This window comes from Bombus pascuorum, chromosome 10 (genome assembly GCF_905332965.1).
Source record: "Bombus pascuorum chromosome 10, iyBomPasc1.1, whole genome shotgun sequence".
NCBI classification, from domain to species: domain Eukaryota; kingdom Metazoa; phylum Arthropoda; class Insecta; order Hymenoptera; family Apidae; genus Bombus; species Bombus pascuorum.
The window spans coordinates 12934900-12962285 of NC_083497.1; the positions used below are offsets into that span (position 1 = coordinate 12934900).

The following is a 27386-nucleotide window of genomic DNA, read 5'->3' on the forward strand; positions in this document are numbered from 1 at the left end:
AGAATTTTCTAAAACGATTTCAAACTTTCTAACGTATTCCACATCGTGTTCGCGTAAATTACAAAGCAGCCTCGTTAGAATCGCCACAACTATTTACGAATTTTCTTGGTGGTGTCGCCCGGGCGAACAATTGTTCACGATAATCGTTCTGCCAGGAACGAGTATCGCCGACGAAGGAAGAAAAAGGGACCATTAACCGACACGACACGTTTACCATTTAACTTGCACGCTAACTCGGTGCTAAGCTCGACCCATTTCGCTGCAATTAGTAACGTGGCTAATCTGGTGCAGGTGCTCATCAATCGTCGACCTTCTTTCTCTGTCTGTCTAGCTCTATTCCTGTCTCTGTTTCACACACGTGCACGAGTGGCACGTTGGGCCAAGCTACATAGCTTTCTCTTGGCCCGGCTATCTGCTGCTTGTCGTCATTTTTAGCTTCACGTGCCAGCGTGTCGAATTAATCTTCTGACCCGTGGGAACCAGCACGCGTGCTGGAAATTACCTATCGTGGGTGTAACCGTACTATGTCGAGGCTACAGTAATGTCCGCTCGTCTGGCTATGACGTGTCTTTCAGCACCCATTGATAAGGGCGCTAAGCTCTTGATGAATCGATCTGTTGTTTCGGTATCATTTGTCACGGGGAAAGAATCACTCGCGATGTTCCAGCTTGTTACGATATAATGAAGTCGTGTATGGCGTGGAAATTATGTTCTTTACTACCTAGCTACAGGGTACTCGTCGTGAGAGAAATTTGGAATTTTTATTTCAGTATCTTGTCTGCTACTTGTGATTCCTCTCAGCTACGTACATCGTCAGAGCTTTGAAAGTATAGATATAATAGCTCAATAATTTAACGCGTGTAAAGTTTGAAAGAATTTCAAGTTGGTCCATTAACTTTCGAGTATCTCTATATAAAAGAAAGTTTTATATTTCCAGAGAATGTTCGACAACGGTGTCAGGTTAAACAGTTAAACTGGGTGTACTACGATATTCATCGATAATATACGAATACAAACATTCATCAATTAAATACCAATATTCCAAGAAACATTCATCAATTAAACATCCTATAACACGATCCCAAATCCATTTTCCTATGAAAGCAGTTCAGTGTACCTTCAATTTCGCATATTTCGATTTACCAAAACACCTAACTCTCCCAGCTTTTCCTAGCGAATTTCACGCGGTTTTAAGTTCTTCTAAGCTTCCCTTGCGTACTTAAGACAAAAAAAATGCTAACTAAACCGAATGGCGACTAAAAATTCACCTGGTTAGAAGAAACAAGGGAGCGTGAGAGGAAGAAAAAGGGGGTCGGCGAAGCTCGTTACCAGATAAAACGAGTGCTGTCACGTCGAAACCATGAAAAGGTAGTCTCGTAACCGGGCATTCGTCTCGTCGTTAAAATCACGCAAACGATGCTGACAACGACGAAGACGATGACGTGGAGCAGGAAGAGAAGGACAAGGCTGGCCGGCGCGAGTCCCGGGTGTACGTTTGATACAAAAGCTGAATCGTTCCCCGGAGTTCCGGCGCGGTTTAACAACCGTGACAACCGGTTACAACCAAAAACACAATCAGTCGCCGCTCGCTTGGCCTCGTAAAGCGTCGCTTTAATTTAGCTATTTGCCGTAGCAATTAAGCCGCGGTTTCACGGTAATTACGCCGCTACCCCTGAACTCCGACCGACTCTGTGATGCAGTCGCGGCCAGTCTGAATTTCCGCCGTGTGGCGTCCATTGATGATTTCGACGCGTCCGAATGACGGCACTCGAATCACACTATGCACCGGCCGATGGATATTTCGTGGCGTATTTCGAAACTTTTTCGCTGGATCTATTCATTATAGTAATCGCTGAAAAACATCGACATTGTCTATAATTAGACTGTGTTTATTGTGCGAATTTAGAAAGAGACTCTTTTTATACATTTTTTGGAGAAATAATTTCAGTTGTAACGCATCAATCAACTGTGATGCGTTTAATCAAATTGGCAATTAGATAACAGCGCGCGAACTTTCGAAATTACTAAGTACGAGATTGCTTTTGATTGATGAACAAAGAACGATAGCCGAATCGAGGGAATCCTAATTAATTAAACTGACACGTGAAACCAGCAAATTAGAGAATTCTCTAAATAACAGTAGTGAATTGCAGACAGGCGTCGAGCAGAGAATGTTCGAAATCGCACAATAATGCACGATTGAATTAAATAGCTGATGGTACGAAATAAAGGAATTCTCGTTTTAATTAACAAATACGCGATAATGAAGAATAACAGCATTTCTAATTAATTCAATGAACATACGCTTTACAAACGGCAAATTCTTGCAATTATCGCGTAATTTTTGTATAATCTTGTTAATGCTACAAAGTAAAAATAGATAAAAATTAAAATTTCTACTGTATAAATTAATCAAAATCCATACAGCCGTAATTATCTATAATTTGAAAATCATTAGCGACAAGGATAATCTTCATTAATTTCTTAAGGAGTCATTTTCATCCTATATTTATCTTGCTGGTGATGACTCAAAGGTATTTTCTACTAGAAAAAGTAAAATAAACCCATCCTTCCATTTACGATTGTCTCACTATACGTTTCAACATGTAATAACACAAAATCCTGAACAATGAAACACAGAATCCTATAACAATGTAGCTATTCGCAACATCAACCGTCAGACAAGCGTCGACAGTAGTTACACCCAGTGTTACATACGCATCTCGTGTATCAACTAGTGCACAGTCGGTTGTTAGATGACAATCCAATAAAAGATAGTCAGCGATGATCGCGCAGTTAACGGACGTCTCGATAATACGCAGTTGGCAGCTGATGAAGAGATTGAAATCAGATAGACCGATTGCATTGTGATTAGGTGACACTAACAGCAAGTAATCATTGATAATTAGGTAACAGATAGTATGACAGTCGCTTGATAGCCACGTGTTTAGATATAGCTATATTCAAGATTAGATTGCGATCGTAGATACACGATCGCTGAACGTTATCGTTAAATCGTATTTCATCGTCGATTATCATTAAAATACTCCTGATTACTTTTAATATTCGATATAAAATCCTACGGAAATAAGAAGGGCGGTAAAGGGAAGATTTCTCGTAGAGAATTTGCAAATTCGATTACAGCGATACTTTTTTTTTGGAACAGGAATCGTTTAGAGAGAGATTAACATTATTTCTACCTCGATCCTGGTTTATGGTTGTCTGATCTATTTTACGTACTGTTGGAGCGGATATAGATAGTAATTCTTGGTTGTTAACATGCGGTAGCTGGTGCATGGCGTTAATCCTCGCTTTTCGTTATCCCGAATCCCGCCGCTTTTGAGTCTATCGTTGCACGACAGAGGCTGAAAACCTTTGAATTTTCAACACAGATGGTTCTGACAGCGCGGTTACAACCGTGTAACGATTTGAATAAGTAGAAGCCACTGTTCGTTCCTGACCACTCGTGACACTTAATGAACTCTTCGCTACATATGCTCCCTCGGCCTGTACCAATTGAAATTTTGTACGTACGCTTCAGCTAATTACGCTAATTTTAGATATCAATTAGACGCGAAATAAAATAATATCAGGTAGATATTGGAAAGGAATATCATTAATTATTCGATTCTCGAGGAATATAATTATTGTGTCGAATTAATACGATAACGAAATGTAATACATTAAACTTGAGATTACGAAATTTGTTCAATTTAAAATCATTTATCAGTAATTTAATAATATTACGCTGTATTCGTTATCCTTTTATTGCAAAAAGATCATTGAATCTTTTACAAGTAATTTAGTTGACATAATTCTTTTTACAACAGGGTGGCTCGTTATGCTTTTAAAAGTGCGAACGTACATGCACTTAGGCACTTAACAAGATACGTTCTAGTTCTCGGTTTTGCTACCAGCAGCTACAACTTGATGGAACGATGTCAAATTCAATTGACCAGTATGATTTAATCACATAGGAGCAGATCGACGCAATATCTGGGACCACTGAACTCGATTATCAACGATCGACATTCATTATCATGGAATTCCCTTCTCATACAATTTCCCACTCGGATTTAATTTCGCCTCAAGTGTGTCAAATGTAACCACGTACGCACATACTTAATTAATAATTATTCCGATGAAATTGCGTTTCAAAAATGATGAAAACGTTCGCGTAGAAAAAGATTTCACTTTAACATTTTTTATTTTTAACAAAATATAATTCTATCACCAGAGTTTCTATATATTTTAAAGTTTATTTGTCACGAGAAAAATTTATTTACAGTGTAATAGAATATTTCTATCGTTGATAAAAAAAAACATTTTTTCTTCAAGTTTCTATCACTTCTATTTTAATTATTTTATTGATGAACATTTATCAAATGAAAAAGGACGATTAGTTTAAAAAGTTTCTATTACCATGGGATATTCGAAGACTCATAAGGCTCCAAAGCATTAAGTAGCCATTACAAGTGCAAATTTGAACCCACTATATTGTTAGAGTAATTACGGAGATGAAATACTCCTCTTCATACGTATTAAAAACTTGAACGTTTTCCCGGACGCGCTTAAAAACTTCAAAGCTACAAAAGAAAATTTTGATCCCTTCAACAAAGAAGCTTCTTTTCAATTAAGAAAATTGGCCATTTCACCGTGTTAATTAGAAAGTTTTCAGTGGCTCCGCATATTACATGGTCTCTCGTGTAAGCAGAAATTTGAATCTTATTACGATTACCTTATTACTCCATTTTCTTCAAATATATTTCTTGATACCTAATCTTTCATATATTCATTTGTGACAATAGTAAATCTATTACATAATTTTACAGTTTTTACGCTGTTACGTATAGCTCACAAATTTTAGAATCTCTATTAATCAAAAAATTTTGCAATTACCTGTAGCCATCAAGAAACTAAAATTTGATACATTACGAGATACTAGAATGTTTAACAAAATCTAGTAAAATGTTCCCGTCGATGATAATTTCCAAATAAATCAGGAGATAGAACTTTAGTCGAGTAATAAGAAAATACAGCCAAGTGATCGTGGTCGACGATATGTCAGACAAGTAACATAAAATTCTAGAATACAATATGAAACGCTCTTAGATTTTTTATACGAACTTGACCTCCAGTAAAAATATACTTTTTTCAAAAAAGTTCACCTAGTTTCATGACGTTTTTCCAACAAGTTGCAAAGAAATTTGCCTGTTCCATTCGTCTCTTGAATGTTTACGATTTCGGCAGTCTGTCGGTAGACAAATGCATCCATATGTATGTGCAGTAGCTGTCAGAACCATCGGTCATAGGCAAACGATGGAGGTCAAAATCCACGAACATTAATCTTGATCGTTTGTCACAGTACTGGATGTTGAGCAAGACTGGCGAGATCCGTCGAGACGAGTCGTGCCTGGATTACAGCGGCACCGATGTCATCCTCTATCCTTGTCATGGTAGCAAGGGGAATCAACAATGGATTTATAATCATCAGGTACGTAATCCTTGCGTTCGTGGCAAGTATTGAGTGTACGCTTAAGTAATTAATATCAAATCCTGTTCTGATTTTCCTGCGGATTATTTTCGTACTTGTTGCGTTAAGTTTGAAATTTATTCCTGTCGAACGTGGATCGTCTGTTCAAATGTACACAGGTTTTTATTTAATTATCTTAATATATTCTTAGTTATTTATTAGATTATTTATCGATTAAGTTATTAGTTATTTATCGAGCTATTTATTAAATTATTCATTTCTAAGATTTGTGTAGAACGGATTCTCGTTTGCCTACTCTTCATTGTTACGCGAGATCGAGCGATAATTTTATTCAAAAATGAAACACCGTGATTCATCCTTTTTCCGCTGTAGCTGGGATAATAGTTGGCCCTTCGAAAAATTCCATCGTATTGACTACACATATTCTAGAAAGCTTCGATTCTCGTTATTTCTTCCTTATCGTCAGCACAAGTACTGACCATTAGTTTTTTATTTTCAGACGAAGCAAATCAGACACGGCAGCAGCGACAAGTGTCTGGCAATAACGGAGAGCAAGCAGCGGCTGATCATGGAGGAATGTTCTGCGACAGCAGCCAGACAGAGGTGGTCGTTCGAGAACTACGATCCATCAAAGCTGTGATATCGCGCTTTATCGCGTCATCAGTCGAAAAGTCTCGGCCGAAAGTTCGATCGTGCCGGTTCTTGGGTGCCTGTTCAACGTTATTCCGTCGCTAAGACACGTTTCGGTAGATAGACGCCGTGGTATCGAGGCAACTAATGCCTCGAAACACCGCCAGATGCTCAAGATCGAATGCTAGACGAAGAGAAGGAACCACGGGGAATTTATTCGAGGAAGCTATTCGAACGAAGAACTATTGAGAAGTCCGAGTTGAAGAAGAGACACGTTCCAAATGGCCGATCTTCGGCTTTAACCTTTAACTGTAAGACGGACGAAGTGCAATAGAAACGTCGTTTTAAGGAGTGATCGAAGAGGGATATAGTCTCATGGATAAGCTGTAACCTGGTGTACAATGAGAGAGTTGGGACACTCGAAGAGTGATCGAGTGTCGATACACACGCTCGAGGATCGCTTTCGCTGGCATTGAAGAATTGAAAGCTTACCGATGGACGAAAAGTACACGAAGGAACCTACGACTTTTTAATCTTCCTCCCCTGCTACTGGGTAGTGTTTAAATGGATAGTCGTTCTCTTCTCTTTTTACTTTCGTTGATGGACTCACGCGTTTATGTGGTTGTCGTTTCTTGAAAGATTGGATACTCGTGGCATCGCTTGTAATTATTTGGATGGTTGGTGATTTGATTGTATTTTTATTCTAGGGTCTAAACAATTTCTACGTTAAATTAGAAACGATAGAATTCTTAGAGACAATGAAATAAAAATAAGGAACAATTGAAAATAATAAAATTGAATTTGGAAGCTTGAAAGAGTTAGTATTATTCCTAAAACATCTTTGGTATCGTAACATATTTTGAAGTTAATATAATATAATATTGGGACTAGGAAGAAGAATAACTTCCAATACATATTTTTCTCCCCATACATTTTATATTTTCACATTATGAATACACCAAAAGAGAGAGAGAGAGAGAGAGACTCGTGAACATTCCAAAACACACAAGTCTCAATCTGTGGAATAATTACAAGCGATACTTCGTTCCTTGATAGTAAAGCTAGTTTGTAGAATCGTTGTGTTAAAGATTCGATTAATTAGATATAATGATTACGTATAACATTGCGCAAGTACTTACGAATCGACATGATCTACTGTTCGATAAACACTGTATAATTTAAGCCTAACGTTTAAGTGGCGGCGAATACGCGTCAATGCATCAATGACAGCGAAAAGCGTTTCAAAAGGGGATAGGTTGTTGAATTTTATTCGGAGTTAAATGGACGAACGCGGCCGTATCGATCTCTACGAAAGCCTCGATCGTCGCTTTCATCCGTAGCTCCGTTGTTTTAAGGAGGATGGAGCGATTTGTGTAAGCTGCTTACGGCGAGTGCCATCTCAGAGACGACGTGGCGTTTCAGTTTCATTGAAAAACGGCGGATCGTTGATTGTGAATAACGGCTACGGCTTACCACTCGTACGAATCCCTTCTTCGTGGATGCTAGAAACAAATAAGATTATTCATCCGAAGCAAAACATAAATCTTTCTTTCAAAGATACATATGACGATATCAAGAGAGAAAAAAGATAATATACGTAGGAAACAATTTATTGCGTGTAAAATAAATGTCTTTTCTTATATTATTTTTATTCCAAAGAAGTTCGAGATTACATCTTCGATGCTTTTAGAGTAGAACGTTCTATTTTTCTTTCTATTTTTGTATCTTGAAAATGAAAAAGAGGATAATACGATAAAGTACGTACGAAAGTGGAGACTTTGGATAGTTTAAAATCAGAAGTAGCAAGTATATACATTATTTATAAACATATCCAAAATCTGTATTTCTTCCTTTACAAGGATAAACTAAAAATAATTCTCGTAATACGACTGCTGTTAATGATACTACAATTTTAAGGTGATGTTAAGGAGAACGTACGTCCATCGTACTTGAGACGCGTTAAGTTTACCCTTGGATTTATTAAACATATCGATTTAGTAATTACTTCGCTTGAATACTTTAGACTTGAAGACTTATTTCGTTGTTGATACAAGAAATTTCTTCGATCTCAAAGAAACACGTTTTCAACGAAGTGAAACGAAAGACTTAACTCGTCGTATCTCCAGGAAATTCTCATAGTAAAAATTACCTAATCTTCCCTAGATAAAGTCATTTGTGAAATGTTTATATTCATCGATCAACGATTCGCCGATCGCCCTTCGTTTCTCTGTCGTATTACACCGCTTACAGTAGCACCTTACATTCCAGTTTCGACGCAAGAAACCAACGATTCCAAATTCTAGACAAACCTTCTTTTTCTAATTAATTTAGCACGTAGGTAGCGCGTAGGGACAGGCAAAAAAAAAAGAACGAACGATTAATGGTTCATACATTCCGATTACGGTGTAGGGAGACTTTTGTACATTCGTGTAAAGTATCTTGATGCCAGTTTAGATACCGCCTAAAATAAGTTTTCCGAGTGTATGTGTGAGAGTAAGTATCAGTTTCAGAGTGTAAGTCCTTTAGAATCACGAACTCTCTAGCAGAATTCGTGTAACCCTTCGTTGTCTGACGATTCGCTGATGGAAATTTCGAAAGGAGAACTTGGTGGTAATCTGAAAACTAGACAATTACGAAATTCCATACATCAATTCCTTGTTTTATTTGGGAATAAATGAAATATAATGAAACTCCAATTTATTTGCAAGATAAAATTTGGAAATCTGGACAAAGATGTCACATTTTCGGATGATAAAAATTGTTTTGTTTTTAGATATGTAGAAAGTGTATTATACGTACAGAACATATCATTATGAAATCGATATCAACCTAAACGATTAAGATTAACGAACAGTTCTCCTGTAACAAAAGACAATAAAGGGTTAATAATCAAGATTCCAGTGAAGAGCGCAATCTGCAGGTGTCTGCGCGTGCCAACGAAATCGTAAATACCGCGAGGAACATTGTACAATATCACGATATCTCGATCGTCATCGATTTCCTCATCAATCACAGCCAGCATCGTTAGAAGATTTGTCGTTGAAAGAACGAGCCATGTTTCCTGAAAAATTCATCAAGACAATATAGAATAACCGTTAGCTCAGTCTAATCCTCATAATGGGTCATTGATTCATCAATAAAAAGCATTCATCGAGATCGAAATCAGAGTGTGAGTGCATTAAATAATCTATTAAGCGAATGTTATAAATCGCGAATAATCAATCAGAAAAATGTTGCAATAAGCGTTCAATCGAACACGATCGACGATAGCGATTTTCGTTCCGAACGTTTCAAATTTCGCGCCTATTTGCGGCTTGAAATATCGGCTATAGAACGACACCGTAGAAATGTTCCCAGAGAATGAATATATGAGAAGAGAAAGGGAAAATCGACCAATATGGTCGTGATTTCTTCATGGATAATTAAGCAAAAGGGAAATACGTATATATATAATTATAAATATAGATTTAAGACGATGTAAAAGTTTATCTTTGACAATGCCGATGAACGGACGAATGAAAATTCAACGAGAACGTTTATACGAATATATATACATATACATATATTATAAATATAAATATATATATATATATATGTATACATATGACATTTTCTACATTTGGTAAGGATGTTGCATATCGAACGAACGAGACAAAGACACGATGATGATAAAACGATAAGAGATGTAATATTGGATAGCCGAGCGACGCATGGTCGCACGTTAATTAATGTAATATCGAACGTGCCTTATTTCCTGTATATATACATATATGAATATTATTATCATTATTATTATTATCATTATTACCGAACCTCTATCGTAACGTGCAAGTATTTGTGTTGAATAAATCGATGTTGTTTTACGTTAATACCGTGAGGATCGATCATTATTCTTGTCTGTTCACTCGGTCATCCGTTTCTCCCGTTAGGCTGATAGAAAAGTGGTGGGACACGAGAATATTTTGATTTATTGGAAGGATGTTTGAAAATAAAATTAACGTGGACGAAGAGACATGACGAATGTGTATTGTCTATTCTTAGCATCCTTAGAAGGAAGCATTTGCCACTGAAACGAAGAAAGACTCGACCAAGCATATTGAAACATTTTAAAGCTACGTAGATGTTACTATTGCGGCGCGTTAGAAGTTGGAAATTTATTGTTTAATAAAATTGTCATCGTTTTCTTATCTAAAAAAAAAAAAAAACACTGATGGAATGTCAGCCATTAACGGAATAAGCAAGAAAATTTGTAAAAAGAAAGAGAAAGACGATCATAGAAACAGCGATATAGCTTGCATGTAACATTGATGACTTTTTTATTATTCGAAACGATTTCTATAATCATATTGTTTCACATATGGGATAGCTATATGCTGCTAGCTAATGTATTCGATTGTTTCCAATATCGAACGATACTCTTTTCATTTCTGAAACTCGATGTCTTTAAAGTTTAAAGCCTTTGTTTTCCTTTGTGCTCAGTTCGATTCATTGTTATGGCGCTATGAATTCCTTTGACGAGCCGCGTAATTGCTCGTGATATTGAATCGAGAGTTCACCATGAAACTCGGTCGTGACATAGTTTCTGATCAACCTTGAACTATTCTGGTCCGACCATAAATTTCCATTTCCACTTGATCGGCCCTACGTGCTGGTTATTAATTATTAACAAATCGCTAAACATTTCGAGTCAATACTCGATTAATCAGGATTAATCTGTTGGCCCGTTCAAATTTATTATCACAGCATAAAATTTATTGTCTAAACTGATAGAATCGAATAATAAGGGTTGACATTGATTAATGGCTTAGTGGATTTGAATATTTAAAAATCTTCCTGCATGCAATTTCACGATTACCAAGGATTGCGTGTATCTATCGAGCCATTCACCAATTATCGAGGGCTGCCACGGAAACCAAAACGAAATCGTTCGTTATTTTCGCGCAGGCGTCGTCCGCGTTGCGACGTCTCTCGCCAAGAGAATGTGACCGTCGAATGCTCTTCCATTTGTTGAGCAATTTTCTTACCATTTCCACCTACCAAACACATTAATAAATTATTTATATTTAGAATATTCATTGATACCTAAAATATAGCGATATTCGCCTTCCATGAAGGTCACTCGCATCCTCTTTTAACATCAACGAATTTTGAGCCACATAGAAAAATCAGATACCCGAAAAATATTCTAAAAACGAAGGATGTCAAGATTATAAGATTCCAATATCGTAAAATTCACGACGAATAAATTTTATACGCTTCGAAATATTTGTTATATTACGAGAATGATTTAGATAATTTTTTTAAGGGTATTTGATCGAATAAGTGAAATAATCGAATTATTGGAGGCTCTGGAAAGAATGTTATAGTAGCTTTCAAAAAAGGAAAGCTTTAATACGTTAGCAGGTGTCGGTACTTGTCCTTTTTCCCCATCTTTCAGCCGGGATGCCTACTTGTTGCGGGGTCGGCTGTTATTGATTAGTGGAGAAAGAGAGAAGGAACCAGAGGGAGACGAACGTTCCTCCACAGACATGAATGGCTGTGGTCCACAGAGCCAGATTTTGAGCTTGACCCGGATTCGTCACGCTGGAGTTCACGCTACCTTCACTTTCGTTACTCGCGTTTTAAGCATAGCGTGAAAAATCGAGAGTGAACAGTGGCGACCAGCCGAACTCAGCTTCGTCGCTATCAAACGACATCAAGGGACGGTATACTTAAGCAACTTCGAGCAAGGAAAAAATATCTCTTTTCAATCGCAACCATCGATCTCAAAAATAAAACCAATTCTCCAAAATAGCCACATCAAACCGTCAAACTAAAGACGAAGCCCTTCAACGCAGTAACATCATTGTACAATTTATCTTCTCTTAAAATAGACTTAAATAAAAGCAGAGAATTTTCCAAGGAAAAGGTAGAGACGCCACGCTCAAGGAAACAATTTCCTTGCGAACAAGGCCGTCATCAAATAGGCTAATATCCACGTCTGCCTGTAGGAAATGCAATTAAACCCCCATCGGTCGCGTAATCAACGATCTCAGGATACTGGTAACTAGGTGACATTTAAAAATCCGTGGGAAGAAAGGAGAAGAAGAAAGAAGGGAGAGGTCCTTCGGAGGACCTACGGGTCGCACAGGCGCAGCTGTATTCCAGTCTCACCCCTAAAGAGGGTGTGCGAGTGCGCAATGAGGGTTGGCCTGGCCCGAGGGAACGTAGGCTCGGCGCAGTCGAGTGGCTTTGGCCGAGTATGAGCGGCGTTTTCGCGTTTGTCGCTCGAGTTTCATTCACGAAAACGACCTGTTCGAACAACCACCCCCTCGTGTGCCTGTCGGAGGAAGGGTTAAGGTGTGCTTGAGCCTCTTGTGTCGGGTTGAAGTCGGGTTAAACGCGAGAAATCGAGAGGCAAGAAGGTCGAACCGCGGATACAGGCGTGTCTCTTCCGTACGGTTGCTCGATTTCACGTACTTCGACTGTCAGTAAGGGTACCTGCAAGAGGATAAGGGGCAGCAGAGCCTGGAATAGTTCATTTTGGGTTAACGTACCACCGATTGATATTTTTCTTTTCTTCCGTAAGATCGCTGATTGTTTTCTTCGAGTGGAAAGGAGAAAGAGATGCTGTAGCGTGAACATCGTGGTAGACGGGTCGTTATTACGCGTGTATGGTGGATTATGCGTGATCGTAGAAACGAGGAAGTGAGGTAAAAGTGTTTTTTCGGGGCAAAAGCGGGCCGGCGAGCGAGGGGGCTCCGGGACTCGAGCAACAGGTAATTTAAAAGCTGACTCCGCGGGGCACCACTTTCCATTGCGTCGGTGTTGCTTCTGGGTGAAATGTAGTTGATTGCTGTCGCGACGAGATGATGCAATTTACGCGCGCCTTCACCGTTAATGAGACGCGGCTGTTTCTTTGTCGTGGTTGAAAGAACGAGAAAATTTCATTCTTCCTTTACCGTTGCGTTTCTTTCTCGTAGCTGAAGAAGAGGGAACATTTTATTCGTTGTTATATCTGGGTTTATTTGATTGTGGCGTTTTTAACGTTTCGAGTTATTTGCATTTTGTTATAATGTATAATATTTCTCCAAAGTATTCTTCGCTGTGAGTGAAGAATTTTGAAAAATCAGAGCATTTTATTTGTCGTGGCTTGCACGAATTCTATTTAATTATTAGAAATTAGCATTAGTAATCAGTATTAGTATTAGAAAAGTCTTAAGTATGAATTTGTACATAGTTCTACATATACATTAATAACGGTAATAAATGAAATTATTTTATCTGAATATATAGATCAAATTACATGTACTATAAAAAAGGAACTATATTCTTGAATGTTTCGAATTTCAGTTCGCTTTTTGGCTATCAACGTGCCAATCAAATTCTCCGAGTCTGAACACCTACATTGCGTAAATAATTCGCGTTGCTTAAAGGTCGAACGTAAATGAAAGTATATCGCTGACGTGGGACGAGGATTAAACGGGTCTCCTGCTGCAAGTAGGTTAACTACATCGTAGATAACAGGGCTCATTACACGGAAGGGTAGTTAAGTCTTTCGTCAGGGGGTGATTTATCGACGATATAGCAGATTTCCCTACCGGATAAAAGAGAGTGCATTTCGTCCATTAAAGCGTGTTCCCGTGTCGCATTTTCTTCAGAAACTCCTCACGCGCTCGCCTCGCTGACTGCATTAAGGCCAATCATGCGGGAATTTGTGCTTCTTCCAGTAATCTTCCTTTTTACAACTGTCCATCACAGTTTACACTTCCGTTCAAGAAGTATACAAAGAAAACTAATTATCAAAACGATTATTTACTTAAACAAATTAAACGAAATAAATGAATTTCACTAAAAGGTTTCTACTTTCCCTCTAAAAAGATATTTACTTATTTTTCCTAAACATTTGGAAAAATTAAATAAATACGTTTAAATAAGTGAAATAATTTCTTAGTAACGTTTAATGAAAACATTGCTTACGAAGTTTGCATAGATCAAAAAGAATTTAACGCTATTAATTACCTGCACGTAATAATTACTCCGATAATTGAATTTCAGTAATATCGAAATACCTAACTGGATGAGTATCTGACATTTTTCAGAGCGTTATTATTAAGTCGAGAATTAATTGCAACGAAACAGGACAGCATTGAATTAAGGCTAAATATTTGGCGCGGCGTTTCGATTCTTAATGAAGAATTCCTACGTTGTAGGTCGCAAATACTCGATTATTATCTATGCAATCAAGTATTTATGTTTGAAATATTCCATTTATGTATATAAATCGATATCAGTGAAAAAGACAGTTCCTTCGTTTCGAATTCGTACACGATTCCTCCTTTCATTTTTGAAGAAACACATGGAATGTTTCCATTCTTCGTAAGTACGTAAGAATCTTATAAATCCGATTTTTATTTATATCACGCTTTGCTAATAATAGCTGTGCGATAGTTGTTTGATCGAACTGGACGTGACTCGTATGATAGTGTTGGATGTTCTCGAAAATAAATGCACCCTTGCTATGGTGTTGTATTGGCAGAGTGGCTGTGTGATTATAGGGGCAAGTAACCTGATGGAAACTCGATATAGGAAGTTAAATCGTGTGAATGTGATATCGACAAGTTGCAAATATTTACTTTCTCGCAGTGGAAATAGTTTCAAATACTCCGTTTCGTTTAATATAAAGCGAAAATGCGAGTTAGTTTGCTGGAGGTCGTCCATATGGCTTTAATTATAGTTTATCATTTCACTGCAAACGTGGATAATTCACGGCTGACTTCTGTTAATGAGCAATTATGCTTGTTGAAGCTTTTAGTTTCAGGATAATGTTTTTATTCGAAACCAGACTTTAATATAGTAGGTAGATATAAGCTGTGTATAAAAATGCAAAATTCACGCGGAAGTAAAGCGTACCACACGTTAGCTCAAGCTTGTTTATCATTCGCAAAGTTGTTCAGAATATATCAGCAAACTTTCTCATAGTCATCCAAATATATCTCTGCTAACACTCGGAAAGCTTTCGTTTTATCACGTAGAATATGTTACAACGCGTGCGCGAATTTAAGTTTCAATCATTTTATTCTAAAATACTAAAAATGCCGTATTTCAATAATAAAATTCTTGTACGTCTTTATATCGGTTTGCCTTTTTTCGTTCTGTGAAACAATGAAAGAAAAAGGAATTTCAAGACGAAAGGAAGAATGAAATTATACTTTATGAAATTTTTTAATGGAACATGCGTTACACGGAATGTTTTCCAGGAAAATATCAGCTCGATGCCGGAGGCGTCAGGGTCAGAAGTGGCCGATGAGTCGGATTATTCGATTTTCGAGAATAAGACCGGCTTGGCCGAGGACATGAAGTTTCTGGCTAGCATGCCGGAACTATGCGACGTGACCTTCCTCGTCGGTGAAACAAAAGAGCCCATTTGCGCTGTGAAGGCTGTTTTAGCAGCCAGAAGTAGGTTCGTATCGCGATTAATGCTACGATCAATTTCTTTCTTTCGTGCAAAGGTAATCTTGATGTTTAAGTAGTACATATTATTACAATAACAACACTCTTCTGATATTATTTATTACAACAATTAAAAAGATTGCTATTACGATATTTAGATAAATATAAATACAGTAAAGGTGAAATAATGTATTCTTTGTTTCTATAGGGTGTTTCAAAAAATGTTTTACCAAGCACCCAGTCCACAGCGTAAAAAGGAACCACCGCCGAAGGAAAACAAGATCCGATTGTTCCTGAAAAGAAGCTCGGAGCCGCTGCTGAATCTGCAAAATGCGGCGCAACAGGTAATCGCAGTCATTACAGAAAGATCGTTTTCCGAATATCTCCTCTACTCTTTCACTATATTATCAGAAAAGATAGAAATAGCAAACTAAAAATAAAATCAAACCGATCAAACGTGGGCATCTTTGAACTTATTTGTTACAAACAAGATGGATGAAACACCTACGCGAATGTTGGAATATTATAAATTTAGTACTTGCCTTCCTCCGCTTCCATATTAAATTTCTAATCGATAAACTCTCATTTTCGAAACTTTCAATCTGAAATCTATACTCTGCACGATTAATCTTTGAAATGGTTGCTACAACCGATTGATTTACTGCAATTGAAATAAAAAAAAAAGAAGCATTTTAAAGAACATTTAAACGAATTGTGTTCGAACCTCGTCGTTAAAATGATAGAAATAGTAAGTGTGCGTTTGTTGTGTGCCGTGTAGCGGTCAGGGTTCGCGCAGCAGTTGGCTCCCATACAAGAGGTACTATTATAACGTCACTTCTCTATACGATTTTGCATCCTGAAAGTCCTCTTTTTATTTTACCCTTTCCCTTTCTTTCACTCTATGCTCGCCTCAAGTTTCTGTCTGTTACTTTTTATTATTTTTTATTCTTTTTCTGTTCTGAAGCATTACAATAACGAGAAGGATCCCGAATAACGATGAATCCTCGATTCGAAAAGTTTCACCGAGAGAAATTCTATCTCTTAAGAATTGTTAGTTAGACGGATTTGGTCTGTTTCTCGGTGTGCGTTAGACTTCGTCAAGCGAATAATCTTCGCGAAGTTAAAATTAATCTGTACGATTGCATGAGACATTAACGCGTTGGTAATGTGAAGTTAAACTGATCGTTTTATAAAAATGTTGTCATTTTATATCATAGTAGATGATTAATGTCTGATTCTTTAGAAAGTAAACGATTAATCTTCATAGAATCAATTAATTTGATTTCTGTATTGCTCGATCAGTAATGATCAGTAATGATCAGAAACTTTTTACTTTTTGAGTGTGTATCATATATCTTCACAATACTAATGCGATGTGGTACTATTATTTTTCTCTTTTTTTTTTTTTTTTTATTGAAAGATATAGAAATATGAATTTCATTATTCTTCGAAAGGGCCTCAATTTTATCGTCTGAGGATACCAGATTTTACTTTGGAAAATCACTTTACGGGCATTTTTTTAAAAATAGTCTTTAGAACTATTAACTTTATATTTTCTATGAGTACAAAAATAGTTATTGTCTTAGCTCTGAAGAATAATTCTAAGATATTTCTATACTAATCATAAGTATACTATTCTCAAAGAAATGGTTTAAATCAATACCATAAATAGAATATGTGAAGTAGGCAATAAAATTCACAACCACGTAGACTTTTGTTCCTCTACTACGTGAAAGTTTAGGACTTTGACGCATACTCACTAATCTCCTAATTGCAATCTCAACTGTTATATTATTTCTGTATTATCTCGCATTACGTTGTATTGCGTTTCCGTGAAACTATGTATTCGCATATGTTTCTATATATTTTTAACGTTAAAGCGACTTCCTGTTTATTTGAATAAATTAAATGAAATGAAATTAAAATGCATAAGAAAAATCACAAATTTATCGAGATAAAATTGACGTCCTTTTATCAAGCCTTGCTCGTCAATCTGGTATCCTAATTTCATTTGTAAGCGATTACCCATACGATGCATCCAGCCCAATTCAGTTAGTTGTTAACGAGGCATTCATCGTTCCAGTCTATCTCTTTCAGTCGGCATGCAAGTTTTAAATTGACTACACGGTCTAAGTCTAGAGAATCGTGAATATAGACTGCTGTCCTTCTTACATCGGCACATTTGCAATAACTGTAGACTCGCACGACTGCAATCAAAATCCTCTGTTATTCGAGGACGGCACAATTTGATTCTGTAATTCTGCATCCTACAATTCGTTATGTAGTCGTGAAATTGACGATGATGTATTATAGACGCACAGTAGTTTGCTTATAAGGATATGCAGCAATGCGAACATTCTCGTGGCATCGATACATTGTTTTCAATTTTCATCGATGCTTAACAACGATGGACGATCCTTGGAAATATTTAGAACGTAGCGATTTATTAAAAATTTGTAATTGACGATAGTAGGTAATTGTTTAGAAACTCCTCATTGATAATACATCTCTCTTTTAGAAGTAAGAAGTATCTATAAATGTAGTTAGCGAGTTAGTCTAAGACTGAAAATATTTTCCAGCCATCGCTAAATGCACCGAATCGCTTAGCATGAACTTTCGATTTTCAGTCTTTGAATCGTTGTCAATCTTTTCGTTTTTCTAAATACACCACTCTTTGTGATGAATCATAGCCGAATCAACATCACACCGTAATCATCGAGGAATTCGAGCCCGACGTGTTTCGTCAACTGATCGAATACATTCATACCGGATGTGTGACGTTACAACCTAGAACTTTATTAGGTAAGTATTTCGTTCGTCGTATATATATATGGATTTTGAAGGAAACAATTTCGCGTTAGTAAACTGATTTTCATTTTAAAGGATTGATGAATGCCGCCGATTATTATGGATTAGAACAGCTGAGAAAAGCTTGCACTGGATTCGTACAATGTTGTATAACAGTGGACACTGTGTGCGCTTTATTGGCGTCGGCAGAACGATACATTCAGTACAAGTGTACGAAATCCTTGGTCCATAAGGTGAGATTGTATAGAAACTTAAAGATATTTGCGATCGTTTTTTGTAAATTAACATTTCTCCGCCTGAGGAAACGAATGAATTCTTTTTACCGTATAAAAGTACCGATATCTTCTTCTTTTGTATTTAAAGGTATTCGAGTTCGTCGACGAACATGGCAACGAAGTGTTGAATTTAGGATCCTTCACGCTGCTACCCCAACACGTAGTTCGCTTAATCCTGGCGAGAGAAGAATTACGAGCCGATGAATTCACCAAGTTTCAAGTACGCGAATTTTCCACATTATTTTCATCCTATTGAATCAAGAAATTCTCCATTCGTTATTAATTTTCGTCTATCTGCTATTTCCTAGAAAATATAATTCCTTTCCCTTGTTAATTTCATAAGATCTTTTCGTCGTTTAGTTTCCTATTAAAACAAACTTAAATTTCTATTATTAGTCTTTTTAATTCTGTACATTTCAACCATTAAAATTCACTGAATATTCGATTATCTTAGGCGGCCTTGATGTGGAGCAAGAAGTATTGCGACAGCAATCAAAGTCAAGATCTGAAAGACGTGATTGGCAATTTCCTCGAGTACATTCAGTTCCATAAGATCCCTACGAACGTGCTGATGAGAGAAGTACATCCTCTGAACTTGGTGCCTTCGAGGATCATAGTGAACGCGTTGGCCTATCAGGTGCGTGTTATTTCAGAATTGTCAATGAAATTAATTTCTAATTCTTCTTTACGCTTTCTTTCTTCTCATTCTATACAAATATCGAGTTTACTCACAGACTTTAAACATTGTTTCGTAATTTAATTAAAAATCAAAGTATTATATATATTCGAATTTTTATCTCTTAGTATCTACTTTATCGTAATTAGAACATTTTCAAGTTATTGTGCCTTTTAGCCTTCTTAGCTTACTGATTCGTATGTCGCAGACAGAACTCGTGCAAAATGTTTGTTTTAATGTATCATGAAACAGCTTGATCGAGATTACACTGTTGCAAGCAGCACTTGTAGTGTAGCTCCAGGATTGTAGTTTGCGAATTTCTAGCAAAATGAGCTAAAATGTACATTCTCCACTAAGGTAACTGTCGTGTGCTCAGTTATTTCATGTTCGTATAACGCCTCGTCCTAAAAATGACAAGAAATTATGGTCGCAAAGAATTCAAGTATGATTATGCATTTATGATTCTTCTTGTTCCCTTTGATACAACGTACACCCGTTTCTGTCTGTTACTTTATTATCGAAGCATGCAGATAGTGGAATTATCTCGTTTGAAATGAAAAGATCATCTGGTTCGAAAATTTGGTTAAAAATTGTATTATGTACACCTGCGACACAGTGTAACCGTTTGAAAATCCAAGGGTTTCTTTTAAATTTGATTGAAAAGTGATTTTCAGTTTTGTATGAGACCATTACACGCATTTCTATCTATTATCTAAAAACATATATATTTTGCTCAATGTATGTTACACTGTTCAGAATAATTGAAAGATTATATATCTAAAGGATACAAGATAATATAGTCTTTAATGTTACATAAGTTTAATAGAAATTTGTGGTTACTGATTGTTGCAATATTTTTGATTATTCTAGAAAGTTTCCTGTTAATTATTCTGGAAAGTGTAAGTCTGCAATATTTAATTGTTTGAACCTTGACATATTCAAATGTTTAATCGAATTAACCTTTAATTATTATATGTAATCGTTTCATATTTGTTACGCGTGTTAAAAAAATTATTTTCCCAAGTACATTTGTCTGCTGTCGCACACGTAGCATTTATTCCATTTGCAATCGTTATTTCCTTTCAAATAATTGTTTCCCGAAATTATCGTTTGAAATTGATACGTCTTCTATCTATTCAATCAGTTACGTGTCATATTTTATATAGTTGTTCTTCACTGAACATTCGGTAAAGTGTAGTAGACATTCGTTTATCGAAAACTGTACAGAAATAAATGATCCTTTGCCAATGGATTTATGGAATTCAAATTGTTTTACACGGTTATCGCCAATCTTCTGACTGTAAAACATACTGACGTTAATTAAATACGAATAGAAATTCAGAGAAATGAAGTCTACTCACGCCCCTCACTACCATCCCTCACACGTTTTATTACAATCTATACATCAATATGAAACAACCTCAATTCGCACCCCAATCTTAACCCTTTCGACATGAAGAGCGAACCAAACAATCCATTTAATAATTTTACCTATCAATAAGTTTGAAGAATAACAAAACATATTAAACATCCGTGGAAATGCAAATTAATCCTTTTACTTTATTTAATTGCTCTATCGATCGAATTTTATTGAATTTTACTTTGATCCTCTTCAAATAAGAAAAAATGTACTGGAAATTTCTTCGCGGAAGGGTTAACACCTCTAATTTTTGATCGAACTTCACCATGTAGAATCGAGTTCTCTATATTTATCCTTTATTATCCGTCTTGATCGGCGGCTCGATTCTGTAAATCTCTTAACCAGAGAGTTTGTTGCAGGCAGACCCAGCAAGCGTCGATCCCGGACACCTGTCCCCCCACAGAGTAAAGCACCAGGACCGTAGCTTGTCGGTGCAGTCATCTCTACAGGACCAATTCGGCAGCAACACGTCGCTAAGCTCGACTGGGTCTGACGAGGGGTCCGACGAGAAGCAGCATTCAGGTAGCAACTAACCTCCGGCCACGGCCGCATTGATCGCGGCCGTATCGGACGAGCCTCGACGCGAGGAAATTCCTATTAACGTTGCGGTCTCGCACCCGCTTGAAGGTAAATACGGCATAGCAGAGCAGGAGATAAGGGAGCACGAACGATGGCCGAAGCATCGCTCTTCCGAAGAGGAGGATATACAGCGGTTGATCGAGCAACGGAGTCAGTATCAATCGATGAGGCAAGAGGATACGCTGCAACGACAGCACGATGAACAGCTGATCAGGAAGCAGGAGGAGGAGCTAAGGAGACAGGAGATGCAGGAAGAGTTCGAGAGGAGGCAGAAAGAACTGCAGAAGAAGAAGAAGCAGGAGGAGGAGTTGAGAAAGCAAAAAGAGCAGGAGAAGCTGAAGAAACAGCAGGAACAGGAGGAGTCGAAGAAGCAGCAGGAACAGGAGGAGCCGAAGAAGCAGCAGGAACAGGAGGAGCCGAAGAAGCAGCAGGAACAGGAGGAGCCGAAGAAGCAGCAGGAACAGGAGGAGCCAAAGAAGCAGCAGGAACAAGAGGAGCCGAAGAAGCAACAGGAACAGAAGGAACTGAAGGGAGAACAGGAAGAAGGGTCGAAGAAGGCAGTAAAAGAAGTCGATGTGACGAAGAAGCAAAGGGAGGAAGAGATTAATCGACAGAGTCTAGAAGAAAAGAAACAGGAGGAAGAATTGAAGAAGCAGGAGGAAGTTAAAAAGGAGGAGGCTTCGAAGGAAGGAAAACAAGAAGCAGATTTAGAGAAGAAGCAAGAAGAGGATAAGGAGAAGAAGGAACAGCAGCTGGAAGTTCAGAAAGAAGATGAAGAGAAACAGAAACATCGAGAGGATAAAGAAGAATTATTACAACAACCAGAAGAATCACAGAGCAAAGAAAAGATTGAAAAAGAAAACGAATCGGAGGAACCAAGCCTATCGAATCAGGAAAAATCACAGCAACAACTGGAAGAAGAGGAACGAATAAGAAGGGAGCAGGAGTTACTAAAGCAGCAGAAGGAAAAGGAACAACGAAGAATTCGCGATGAAAGAAAACTGCAACTACAGTTGCAGGAACTGAAAACCCAATGGGCATCGGAGGAATTAACAATGTACAAGCAGGAAGAAGCCTTGCAACGACAGATAGAGAACCGGAGATACGAGGAGCAATGGGAGAGTCGACAATTCCAGCAGATGCAGTTGTATTTGGAAGGTCGGAAGCCCGAGGCGGAAAAGAAACCAGAAAAGCGGCAAACAACGGAACGAAAGAAGGCAGAAAAGAGGAAGGTCGAAAGAGTAGAGATTAGGGTACACGGGGCGGAATCCCCTAGACAGGAAGACCCTGCCGTGACTGGTTTCTACATAAAGTTAGTGGTGAGGCAGGAAGGCAGGGCGAATTTGGTTTGGTTGTTCAAAACGCACAAATTTTAAATGGTTCTCGTTTCTCGTTATCCTCTACTCTGGTTTTATACACTGTTGACATTTTATATAACAATTAACAAATTAATTTTCTCGCTGGAAGAGAATTGTTTCAGAGTATGACTATTCCTATTGTTTGAGTTGTCTCGCGAGAGATTTCTATATAACGAATCGTTGTGTTTTGCGAGGAACATTCTTAGTACATTAATGTTTTTTATCGTTGGAACCGTATACAGGTATTTATGATAAACGCGGAGACGTTCACTCATGGTGGTTGTTAATAAAACCGAATCTCCAGCTACAGTCAGTCAGTAAAAAATTCACTTCTGTAAATGATTGTAGACGAGGTACGTGCTCATTAAAGTGATTTAATAGGTCATACTATACTACTACGATAATCATACGATTATTTTAAGGATACTCTTAATTTGCGTAGTCTGTGGGTTGTAATTGAACGCGAAGAGTTATTTCGGTAACACACTGCTCAACATGATTAGAAAATTGCGTACACGAATCTATTTATTCCTAACGAAATTTGATTATTTTCTATGCTAAGTACACGGTATCCTTTTACGTTTTCAGCGATTGATTTATACGAAAAAATTATTCAAGAAACCGGCGAAGTAATTCTCCGATTGCTTCGAGCAGTATATCAGCATCAAAACGCAAAATGTTATCGATACTGATTTTGAGAGTGTTATTTTACAACTGACATCTTAACGACTACTTATATACGATAATTTACACGCGTTGCCTGCCTGTGAATTCCCAACCATTTCTTCGATCTAATCATTATCAATTATATGGTGTCACGCGACGGCGGAGAACACGACTTTCGTCGACATCAATCAATTCTCGCTTTCCCATTAAACCACTACTTCATGATACTATACTTATTGCTCCGTCGACTTTTCTACTATTCTCGTATTATTATTATGGCGATCTACTATCGCAGATCGAAAAGGTCTACCCAATTTTTTACCAAGCATCTCGAACATTCATTCGATCACTGCACGAAGAAGAGGAAGTAGAAGATCTGTATCGTTTATTATGAAAGATATTTTAACGTTCGTACGAAATGAAAAATAAAGTATGCACAGTACGCGTATAACTATCGTAGACATATTTGCAAGAACGAAGACCAGCAAATGAGCAGCTAATGAGAGAATTAAGAAGTATCTATGTAGACGTTATTGTTGAACTCTTTTACAAGGAAAAGACTACAAATTATATACATATACATATATATATAAACACAAGAGAATATATATACACGATATCTATATTTGACACTATATTAAAAAAAAAAAAAAACAATTGATATCGCTTATGGGCGAGGTGTTCGAGAGCTGTGGTCGACGATTTGACAATGATAAATAATTTCATAAATTGTTACTAGAATCTTACAATTAGTTCTATGCTTCGGACTTTTAAAATGAATGTTTGAAATGTGAAGATGAACGTTTCTAAAAATGAATCTTGACAATGATGTACCTTCGAACGAAAATCGACGTTGTTTCGATGAAAATTGTCGATTTTTATTTGCCACGATCTCTTATTTTTCTACTTCAACGTTTTCATACGACTTACTTACTTACTTACTGTACCCTGAATAATATAATTTCGCTCGCATGGAAATGTAATTCTGCTGTTACATTACAGCCGCTTTTTATCACGATTACGATTGACAATGATAAAAGTGCAGTACGGTTAACATACGACAATTTTACACGGGTGTGAAGCTGTATAATCGTGCTGCTGACTCGCATCCACTTGCGTGCTTGCAACGAAAAATTGTTTATGAAACTGTGAATACACAAAGTAGTAGTAAGTAATGTTTAACGTGCAACAGGAGGAAAAGTGTTTTCGACGGTAAATTCGAATCGTTCAATTCGGCTAAATATTTATAACGCGCTTTTAATCTCGAAAGCATTGCTGATTCGATACTTTCTATTCCATTACCACGCTGACATAACTTTTCATATTTCATACAACGATCAGTGATTCTACTTTTCTTCGGTTCTCGAAATTCTTTATAATTTCGATTATAGAAAGTAGTAATAAGTAATACGATAGAATAACAAATTTCCAATTGAATTTGCCAAAAATTTGTCAGAGCGACAAACAGCGCTACGATAAAGCGGATAATTCGATTTCTTGCTGTCAACATTCTTCTTCCTAACTGCCGCACCTAAGCTAATTGTTTAAGCAGCGGAAACGAAGCGGACTATCATCTATTAAACGTTGTTGATCGATGTAATACTCAGCATTGGTACAAAGCAGAACGACGGATCACTTGATTCGCCAAACGCTAAACCCTTCGTTCATGCAGACGGAAAATGGAACTATTTAAATCTCGACGTAAGTTGATTTATATGATATAAAAATTTACGCCGAGTTAGTTGCTACCAACTCGTGAAACGATGCGCAATTTGTTCGTATATCGAATCAAAGAAACAAATGTACCTATGTAAATTATATAATATTGTGATTATCATTCGTATTCTCTATACTATCGCGAAATTTCTTCGAATGAGTAATTTATTAATTATTGTATCATTTTCCAAGAGTTTCTCAGAATTGAAACTTTCTATCGCAAGTTAATTTATCGCGAATTAATATCATCCAAGATTCCTTCATCTTACTATTTGTGTATTTGAACAGTGGCAAAAGAATCGTTCGATGCTTCAACAATTCTTTGTTATTTAGATTTATAACAACAGTATTAGAATACCTCGTATCGATGATACAAGATCATTCGAAGAGGATTTTGACGATAGCCTCACACTGTATGTATCGTGTACAGTTTGCTGGAACGATTCGACACGAGCGCGATAATCATGCTTAAAATGATCATTGAAAAGATACGAAACAAAACGAGGATCTTATGTTAACTATAATAAAAGATCTGATTGTTGATCTGTGTGAAAACTTCACGCAATTTCCTGCAACCACTAGAACGCAACGATCGAACGAAGACGAATTTTAAGTTCAGTCATCGAAGAGGAAGTCTACTACTAAAAATATAATGATTTCAAGAAACTTGAAACCTCGCAAGCACTACCTTTTCGTTTAATACTTCAAACTATTTGGAATGGAAGAACAACATGGCTGAAGCATCGTTGTGATCATGAGCTTTCCACGAATCTTTCTCATAATCGTGTCAGACAGTCGTGTATCATAATATCGCATAATTATTGAACAAATCTACAGAAATAAGGAGAAGGAAAATACTGCATCGTTTTCGTCGTTCTCCTTTCGTACAGCGTTGACAATACTTTAATCGTACGACACATATGTTCCCTATCTCAGGCTAAACGTAAAATGATACAAGTACATATATAGAATTATAATAAAATAATAGAAAATCGTAATCTGTAAGTGTACTACTGCTTTGCCCAAAAAGGTTGTGATTCACTGGGTTTTGTTTCACTAAGGAAACATTTTCACGAGTAAGTAACATTTTCTCCATTCACATACTTGTAATTAATTAAATATTAGTTATTTTCTTTGTATCGATACGATTACTACATCGTTCTAAATTATTTAATCCTCCACTCAAATTATTCTGTACATCCTAAAATAATTCATACACACTTCGTTCGAGATTGATTCCACGATTAACTTCTCCCCAATTTACATCATTATTTTATTCATTTTCCTACGAAAAACTTGTCTTTATCTCTACAGTCTTTCGATAACAGCAGAATTCGAAAAGCGAGGCAAGAAAATCGACGTCACACCTTTCTCGACAACAAACATTAATTCAGCGAACGATGAAATTGATTTTTCAACAGAAAGTATTCGACAAATTATCAAACACACTTTGTGTAAATCACAAGAATGACAAACACACTGAAACAAGAGAAAAGATCGACAAACGTATAAAATATTGTTGTTTATTCGACACGATGAAATCTTATTTCTGCCAATAGCTGTAAGAAGAAAACTGTTCGATAGAACTGTACAAAGCTCAGTGGTATTTCAATGATGAACAGGTGTGGAGGAAATTGCACGTTGTCGATGATAATCGTATAAAAAAGGAGAACAACGGAACCGGGCATCAAACCGTGAAGCTAAATCGCAGCCGTCACTGTCGGAGAATTGTATTTTATTATCGTCACGTTGTACGCGGCTCAGTTGCATAAGTGTCAAGAGTATATTTATGAATGTGGTGTAGTCTACTTAATCTGTGTATCGTTGTCTGTCCGTGCGCATCGTTACTTCTGCTGTTTTGTACGTAAGGTGTGCGTAAAAAAATAACAAAAAATTAATTAATAAACAATGATATGTCGTTGAGTAGCCTAAGGGCGTTAACTACCCGTTACAGTGTTACCATCGATCCCACCGAGATTCAGTCGATCCGATCCAGACAACTATCTTCTCAATTTTTCTTTCGATTGTTTCGTCAAAATTTTTATCTAAATAATCCATTATTTTTTGACGTGCGAGGAGGATCTGAATTTTTCTACAGGGTAAATTATAATTACATTTATAACAATTTTCAAGCAACTTTTGTCAAATTTTCTTTCCATTCTTACAACTTTCTGCTGTATTCTTGTTATAAGCGAAGAAACGTTGCGATTCGATCGATGAGTTTAACGGTGATCGGTGCAATTCTATCTAAAGTTCGATCTCTATCATGTTGTGATATTCTGTAGCCAAATGAGTTGAAATAAAGGGAGAAGAGCGTGATGTCAAGGAATAA

At 37.0% G+C, this 27386-nt stretch overlaps 2 protein-coding genes across 7 annotated transcripts in view; both read left to right on the top strand.

Moving 5' to 3' along the window:
• Positions 1–9910, top strand: part of LOC132911076 (putative polypeptide N-acetylgalactosaminyltransferase 9) — a 297826-nt gene extending 287916 nt beyond the window's left edge. For all 4 annotated transcript variants that reach the window (XM_060967466.1, XM_060967462.1, XM_060967465.1 and 1 more), the window contains 2 exons: positions 5366–5494; positions 5994–9910. In XM_060967466.1, coding sequence (XP_060823449.1) covers positions 5366–5494; positions 5994–6134 — 270 coding nt within the window. In that variant the 3' untranslated portion in view covers positions 6135–9910. The remainder of the gene's footprint in view (positions 1–5365; positions 5495–5993) is intronic.
• Positions 9911–12346: 2436 nt separating this feature from the next.
• On the top strand, positions 12347–27386 carry LOC132911069 (serine-enriched protein). 3 transcript variants are annotated; one of them, XM_060967446.1, is made up of 11 exons: positions 12353–12882; positions 15364–15566; positions 15765–15900; positions 16335–16373; positions 18247–18358; positions 18440–18597; positions 18728–18859; positions 19094–19276; positions 21095–21257; positions 21363–23777; positions 23819–27386. In XM_060967446.1, exons 2-10 carry the CDS (start codon positions 15379–15381, stop codon positions 22688–22690), a joined length of 2439 nt encoding a protein of 812 aa, XP_060823429.1. In that variant the 5' UTR covers positions 12353–12882; positions 15364–15378; the 3' UTR covers positions 22691–23777; positions 23819–27386. The 3 variants fall into 3 exon arrangements, with proteins under 3 accessions (XP_060823432.1, XP_060823429.1, XP_060823431.1); XM_060967448.1 differs by lacking the exon at positions 16335–16373; XM_060967449.1 differs by lacking the exons at positions 16335–16373; positions 23819–27386 and having other exon boundaries at positions 12347–12882; positions 21099–21438.

Coding starts and splice junctions, on each gene's coding strand:
- LOC132911069 (XM_060967446.1), top strand. CDS start 15,379: ATGCCGGAGGCGTCAGGGTCAGAAGTGGCCGATGAGTCGGATTATTCG. Junction 18,598..18,727: donor CGAAATCCTTGGTCCATAAG/GTGAGATTGTAT, acceptor TTGTATTTAAAG/GTATTCGAGTTCGTCGACGA. Junction 18,860..19,093: donor ATGAATTCACCAAGTTTCAA/GTACGCGAATTT, acceptor CGATTATCTTAG/GCGGCCTTGATGTGGAGCAA.